At 53.4% G+C, this 7,889-nt stretch overlaps 1 protein-coding gene across 1 annotated transcript; it reads left to right on the top strand.

Annotated features, from left to right (window-relative positions):
* The first annotated feature begins 4,770 nt into the window (after positions 1-4,770).
* Positions 4,771-6,698, top strand: LOC136527641 (leucine-rich repeat receptor-like serine/threonine/tyrosine-protein kinase SOBIR1). The gene has a single exon (XM_066520432.1). The coding sequence runs from the start codon at positions 4,857-4,859 to the stop codon at positions 6,363-6,365; it is 1,509 nt and encodes a 502-aa protein (XP_066376529.1). The 5' UTR covers positions 4,771-4,856; the 3' UTR covers positions 6,366-6,698.
* The last annotated feature ends 1,191 nt before the right edge of the window (positions 6,699-7,889 follow it).

Here is a 7,889-nt window from a genome sequence, read left to right as displayed (position 1 = left end):
AGTGGTCGCCGCAGCATTACGGAGACCGATCAGAAACGCTGTCGGGGCGCTCCGTACGGACCCTTCCGGACATAGGGCGGCGTTGTGAGAAGCCTCCCTTGATGACGGGACTCCCAGGGAGTTGCCCGGCGGCCCCTCGAGCCTAAGACGGCTGAGGTTGATGGAAGGGGGAGATGGGGCGGCTGAGTGAGTCAGCGCCAGCTCCCCTCCTAGTGTGATGATGAAGTCTAGGTCACCAAAACGCACGTGTGCGCCTGGGGCCCAGGTGATTGCGTGGGTGGCCATCCGAGGCCTGATTTGGAACGCGCAAATCCCCTACCTGGCGCGCCAACTGTCGGTGTTTCGTACAAGCACCGGCAAATAAATTTATAGTAATGCGCGTTAAGCCTGGATGGTGCGCTAAAGGACACAAGATTTATACTGGTTCGGGCCGAATGTCCCTACGTCCAGTTTGCTGCTGCTTGTGTTATTAGCACCGTGAACGGTCTGTAGTAAAGGGTACAAACGATCGAGAGAGGGACTGGTCCCAAGTCTCTGATGAAAGGGATGGAAGGAGGTCAAGAGCTTCGTAGCCGCTTGACTGTGTGTATCTGTGCGTGGTCTCTCTTTTCGGTCCCATCTATGGGAGAAGCGCATCCCCTTTTATAGATCAAGGGGCTGGCTTTACAAGGATAAGGGCTTTAGCTAATCTTGTGGTTCACGTCTACCCGGTCCGGTCCTTTATTCTGATGAGTGCTAAGGAAGATAAGTGCCTACAACACTGTTGATATCCCTGTAGAGTGTCAGGTTGATTACAGAATGCTACCCTGCTCAGGGTATGGGCTGTAGTACAGTGGTTTTGACTTATTAGCCTTTCCCATCCTTGCTCCGCATGTCTTCCAGTTTTTGTGAGTCTTCGTCGGAGTGTCGAGGGATCGGGGTTCGGAGTAACGCCGAGGTCAAGGCCTTCTGGCTTTGGACCTGAGGGGTCGGGAAGCGGGCGCCGCTCCCTCGGGTCTACAGCGTGGTGATGGAATTCCCGTCGTTCGTGGAGATAGCAAATCTTCTTCTGGAGTGTAGCGGTTGTCGTATATCTTCGTCGGGTTCCGTGTCCCAGGATTGAAGGTGGCGCCTACAATTCTACAGGGCGAGGAGCACGCACCTGTACAACCTTTCAGGCCCTGCGGCGCCCGGAAGGGTCTAAAGCACCCGTCCCGTCCTCCCCTGGTAGTACTTTTCCTGTCAGGGCGCAGGGTATGGTTCTTGGAGCCATGGTTGACCCGAACGTCTTGTCTTGCCCTGTTTCTATCATCCTGAGGGAACAGGGAGAAGTGGTCAGGTAAGGTGAATCCAAACTTTAGATACGGAGCAGGGTGAGGCTCGTTCCTCGCCGTCGGGTGAAGCAGAGACCAATCCCTATCTCCTGGGCGAGACCGACCCTGCCCCTCTGGGGTCGGGCGAGGCGGAAACTATCCCTCAGCCCTCGGGCGAGACCGAGCCCGCCCTAAAGGCGTCGGGCGAGACAGACACTAATCCTCGGCCCTCGGGCGAGACCGAGACCGCCCTAAAGGCGTCGGGCGAGACGGAGCTTATCCCTCGGCCCTCGGGAGAAACCGAGCCTGTCCCCAAGGCGTTGGGCGGGGCGGAACCAAAGTCCTGTTATTCGAACAAGGGATGAAACGACGCCCTTATGCATCCAGAAGTTTTTCACGTTCGGTGGTTATCGGTTCCACCTTCTGGGGTACCCCGGTATTAGGTCCCCGACAATGTCCGATCCGGAATCTCTCGCTCTAGAACCTCTCTGGAGTTGACCGGACGCAGGCACCCAACGTCCGGTCACTTCTCACTCAGCGTTCGATCGTAGCCAGGCGGCTCCAGTTGATCAAATGAACTGACTGGACTTACCCTTCACCGTCCGGTCACAACCAGACCAGCGTCCGGTCAGTCATTTGACCCTCCATTCACTTCCAACTCGAAATTATATGCGAATAAAGTTTGCTCCAATTGATCTTAGCGCTACTCCGGAGCTACCTAGTGCTAGATTTGATAAGTGTGCACCACACCTAACCCACTAGACTCACCTAGGTCAAGCTACTAGTCCATACCCCCCTTAATAGTACGGCCAAAGCAAAAACAAAGTCCTAAACTACTCTAAGTGTCTCTTCAACACCAAACGACACTTAGAACTAGTCCATCCTTAACATTATCGTCCATCCTTTGAAAACCGAGACGATTTCCATCGTAGGGACATGACAACCATGATTGCCTAATCAATTGCCATTACCATGACCTAACTTAAATTGCCTCTACAAAACACACGTTAGTCATAGTAATCTCGTATTGTCATTAATCACCGCAACCCAATTAGGGGCCTAGATGCTTTCACCTTGCATGGGCCACCTCTACGGCATGGTCCTCGCTGCATCCAATCCCTTCATGTATAAAATGCAACGAGTTAGCAATGCGATTATATTACATTTAAAATCAGGTAACGAAAATAAAAAGGCTTTCAAGCACTAACTAGCACACAATGCAACAACATGGTCATTCAAGACCTGCATCTGTACTCTTGTCTCCTCCCTTGCCTTCTTCCTTGCCCTCTCCTCCTCTAATGCCCTCCGTCTCTCCAATCCCCATTTGTCAAGCCCAACATCGATCGGGTTACAAATACTGCGCTGTCTAGCAAACTCATGCATCTTGTTTTTGTGATGTTTAACGAATAGGTTAACGTAGTCAGATCCATATCCCCTCTTCCGTGCAATTACTTGCCTCCCCTTTAGTTCATCAAGAACTTAGCTTGACCATCATAACATTCCCACCTGCATTTCCTAGTGCTCTGTTCAAACAAAAAATTATATCATATATGTCTTAGCAAAAGAAACAAAATACGATTTCATGTTTACCACAAAAATAACCAACCTCATCATAGTCAACCATATAGCCGCAATAATGGCCTATTCCAAGCTCCGAAGGGACTGGACCATAGTTAGATTTAACACCACATTCGCACTTGACTGGAGGTGCTTTGTAAATTAACCTTTCTTTCTTCTTTTCCTTTGCCTTTGGTGGCTCCGGCCATTGATTCTTAGGACCGTAGAGCCACTCATTGAAACGACACTTCGCAAATCCATAACGCTACAAGAGAATACATTAGCACACGCACACATGTAGAGATAAACATTTAAACAAATACACTTTCCACTTACTTCGTGTTTGTTCGGACACATAAACTTCAACGTATTCTTAGGGTTTATCACAACTCGATCTCTGCATTCGCACAGAGGAGGTTCCTCGAGTCGTCTAACTGCAGCTAGGTGCTTCTCCTTAGCCGTCATTGGCGGGGGGTTAGGGGGTGGAACCCACCGCTGGAAGTGCTCACGTGGATGTCTCCCTCTACACCAATCGTCGAAAAGGAGGTACCTATGGTCAAACTTGTCTGCACCGTGAATCAACTGAAAGAAAAAGCACCTCTCATAGGCCTACACAACAAGATTCCAATAAAATATTAGTAGCCTACTTACACAAATGAAGAAAAAAAGATAGTGCAAACAATTACTTACATTAAAATGACTGCATGTGTAGAAGCAATACGCCGTTGTGTCTGAATGTCTCGATTGAAACACGTCAGCCAGGAAACCAGTCACAATTAGAGATAGGGAGGTCAGGAGGGACGGGGGCATCTTTGCTAGACACGTCGGGGTATAATTCTCGAGGACGACCCTGTTTTCATCAAAACTCCTCCCAATACATTTCTTGCATCTAACAAAACGGTTATAATTTAACAAACAAAAATTAAAACATCACAAATTAATGTCAATGAGAACCATTTGCATTACCATAAATAAAATATAACCTACACTTTGGTGCAAACTCTATCTTAGATGCAAACATGAAAACTATATAAAAACTATACTTTGGTCAGTAAAAAATAAAATTTGGTACATCGACAGTGTGTCCATATATTTATTCATATATAAAAGTTAAGATGCAAACTCAAACAAGCAAAATTCTTATAAAAATTATCCTTAGAATACATGGTGATCATAATTCTAACTAACCAATTAACTTTAACATTGACAATCATAATCCTTCAATCCAGCGTTCTAACGAACTCATATTTTTCTCCATACCCTAACTACTCTTTCAAATCCTTCGATCCACCGGTGAGGCCGAGGAGGAGTTTCATTACCTTGACAAGGCCGAGGAGGAGCTTCGGGGAAGGTAGGGAGGGGGCCGGCAAGGGAGGGTACGACGAGCGGCTATCGGCGGCGGGCGCGGGCGAAGGGCGCGGGCGTCTGGCGGCGGCGGGCGCGTGAAAGGGAAAGAAAGGAATGGAGAGAGAGAGCCACGTTGTGGGCCTTTACTGGGGCCTGCCGTGCTGTGCGCGAGGGCGCGTCATTGTTGCGCCGTGATCTATGGCGCGGCAGGCCTGCCGCGCCGTGATCTGTGCCACGACAGAGCTGAACCACGTCACCGGTCGCTGCCACGGTGGTAGCCTGGCCGTGCCACCATACATGGCACGGTAGAGTAGTTTGATCGTGCCATGTCAGTTGGCACGTTCAAAAGTGTTAGTTTTGAAGAAGAAAAAACAGTATCAGTTTTAAAAATGGTTAAAAAAAGTGTTAAAAAAAATCTCAGACCGCGGGGGCGGCAACAGGACAGGGCCCTCTCGCGAATCTGACCCGTCCGTCCGGTCAAGAAACGCATTCCAGCCGTCGATCCGTTCCACACGGCATTCCAGTTCCACCACCCCCGCTGCGGCCCCGTCATTATTAAAGACTACTAGCTCTGCTTCCATTCCACCCAGGCACCCACCCCCACAGATACAGAAGAATCCTCCCATCGAAGCCGCCGCCCCCGGCACCGAGTTGACGGCAATGGCTTCAGTGGCGAGAAGCACGCCGGGCAGGTCTGTCATCGTGCTTGTCTCACTCGTCACGCTGCTAGTCGTCTTTGTCTCAGCCGTGGAGTGCTACGACGGCCGGCATGCCGTCGCGCACTCGGCCGTGGCACGCCGCTCCCGCCTGGGGACCCGGCACGTGCACCACCGCCGGACCACGGTGCCGCACCGGTACGTCCTCGCGGAGAAGAGCAGCCCGACCGGCAGCCCCAAGAACCGCAGCATCTCCCCTGCGACGGCCAACAACGCCAGCGCGCCGGCGCCGGTGCCTCCGGCCGGCTCGCAGACTGATGGCCGGCACCACCGCCGCAGCCACAAGCACCGGGTGCGCAACTGGATCATCGGCTTCGTGGTGGGTTCCTTGGCGGGCGTCATCTCCGGGCTGGTGCTGTCGGTGCTGTTCCGGCTGGCGCTCAACTGCATCCGCGGGCGGTACCGGTCGCGGTCGGGCGTGATGATCTTCACCCCGAAGCTGATCCGGCGTCCCGAGCACCTGGCGTTCCTAGAGAAGGAGGACGGGCTGGCGTCCCTGGACGTGATCGGGCGCGGCGGGTGTGGGGAGGTGTACAAGGCGCAGCTGCCCGTGGAGCGGGAGGGCGACGAGCCCCGGTTCATCGCCATCAAGAAGATCAAGAAGCACGGCGGCGACGCGCCGGCCAACAACAACCTGAGCGACGAGGAGAGCCGGCAGCTGGACAAGCGGTCGCGGCAGATCCAGTCGGAGATCCGGACGGTGGGCCACATCCGCCACCGCAACCTGCTGCCGCTAGCGGCGCACATGCCGCGCCCGGACTGCCACTACCTGGTGTACGAGTACATGAAGAACGGCAGCCTGCACCACGCGCTGAAAGCCGGCACACACACAGAGATCCACGGCGCCGAGGACGGCAACAGCAGCACCGGAGGCACCGGCACCGCTGCCGGCGGGCTGTCGTGGCCCACGCGTCTCCGCGTGGCGGTGGGCGTGGCGGCGGGGCTAGAGTACCTGCACGTCTCCCATCAGCCGCAGATCATCCACCGCGACCTGAAGCCCGCCAACATCCTGCTGGACGACGACTTGGAGCCCCGCATCGCAGACTTCGGGCTGGCCAAGGCGATGCCGGACTCGCACACGCACGTGACGGCGTCCAACGTGGCCGGCACGCTGGGGTACATCGCGCCGGAGTACTACCAGACGGTGAAGTTCACGGCCAAGTGCGACGTGTACAGCTTCGGGGTCATCCTGGTGGTGCTGGCCACGGGAAAGGAGCCGTCTGACAAGTTCTTCACTGAGACGGAGGAGGTGGTCGGCCTAGTCAAGTGGTTGCGCCGCGTCATGGAGAGCGGGGAGCACGCGCAGGCCATCGACCCAGCCATCGCCGGCGCCGGCCACGACGAGCAGATCCTGCTGCTGCTGCGCATCGCCTTGTTCTGCACCAAGGACGACCCCAAGGAAAGGCCCTCCGCCAAGGACGTCCGCTGCATGCTGTCGCAGATCAAGACCTAGACAGAGCTGAATCAGAGATCAATCACTACATACAAACTTAGTTTCAAATAAATTCTCTGTGTGTCTCTGGATTGTGGATTATTGCTAGCTACTGTTATATTGTAGTACTATCATCAAGTCGTCGCGTCAGCTGTCAGGTGGGACCGGTTGACTAGGACTGGGCAGTTTATCTATAATTATAGCAGCAGGAATGCAGGGTAGTAGATCGGGAAGTCGTCGCACGCGCTGGACTAGGACCGGGGGTATACTCCTTTCTCTTTGCTCGCTGGATGCTTGCGAGCTTTGGCATGGTTATGCTGAATACCAGTATGATTCACGTGTTTCTATCCACAATGTCCTTGCTTCAAAGCTTCGAGCGAGCTTCCGGTAGAAGCATCCAAATCCAATAATGCTACTAGCTACTAGTAGGTACAGCTCCCTCCTCTCTGTTAAATAAATACTCCCTTAGTCTGCTGAAATAAATCAATTACTAGAGTTGCTAAATCAACCTTTTTAAATTTAACCGAATTTAAAAGAAAGAGCGCCAAAATTTATGACACCAAATTAATATTATTAGATACAATATGTCGGGTTCATAAATCCAGGGTCTCTCGGGGACCGGCTTCCACGCCAGAGCTCGGCCCGTGAGGACGGCCTTTCTTCTTCTGGACCGGCCCGAGAGTCTAAGTTCAACAGACCGAAGCACTCGCTTCGGGCCCTAGCCACCTTCGGCTCATCTTTCCGACCGGAGCACTAGCTCAGGCTCAAGCCAACTCCGAACGGCCTCTCCGATCGGAGCGCTAGCGTTAGGCCCCGGCCGCCTTCGCACGGCCTCCGCTCGGAAAGCCTGACCCGAGGACCGCCTCCGACTCCGACCCCGTGTCTCCGATCGGGGTTCATAGAAAACCCTGCCCATCGCTATTCTCCGACTGGCGCACCAGAACCGATTGGGGCCATCCGACCGGGGACGCCCGCTCGGAAGGAACCAGAAGACGTACGAAGGAAGGCAAGACAGGGCTCGCAAGTCAAACCACGGCACCAGGGACCATACCCTGCGAAACAGTACTTTACAACCGCCCTACCATAAACAGTGTTGTAGGCGTCGATATTTACCTCTACAGTATTGTAGGCGCCGGTCAAAACACCCGTACGGTAAGACCCCCATGCCTCTGGGCATCAACAGTGTTGTGCGCGCCGGAATTCACCATACCAGGTGAATTCGGTAGAGCCATGCCTCCAGTCGGCAAGACATCATTTTTTGCAGGTACCGACGTCCACCAGTCTCGAAGAAAGCAGCTCAACCTCCCACATGCACCTGACATTCTACAGTGACATCAACAGTATTGCGGGCGCCCACCATTATCCCATCCCCATCGGCGTGGGCAACAAGGCTTAGAAACGTCCGTACTCACTCTCCCTCTCACTTGTAAAGCCATCCCCTTCTTCTATAAAAGGGGGTGTGCTCCCTCCAAACAAAAGGGGGTTAACCCAAGTCGACTTCTTCAAGTTCAAGCTTTGGGTTGGACACTTCGTTCATAGCATAGC

This window comes from Miscanthus floridulus, chromosome 19 (genome assembly GCF_019320115.1).
Source record: "Miscanthus floridulus cultivar M001 chromosome 19, ASM1932011v1, whole genome shotgun sequence".
Lineage (NCBI taxonomy): Eukaryota > Viridiplantae > Streptophyta > Magnoliopsida > Poales > Poaceae > Miscanthus > Miscanthus floridulus.
Note: the sequence above shows the minus strand (reverse complement) of the source record. Positions and strands in the feature narration are given on the sequence as shown.

Excerpts from the sequence above, each read along its gene's own strand:
- LOC136527641 (XM_066520432.1), top strand. The coding sequence starts at position 4,857 with ATGGCTTCAGTGGCGAGAAGCACGCCGGGCAGGTCTGTCATCGTGCTT.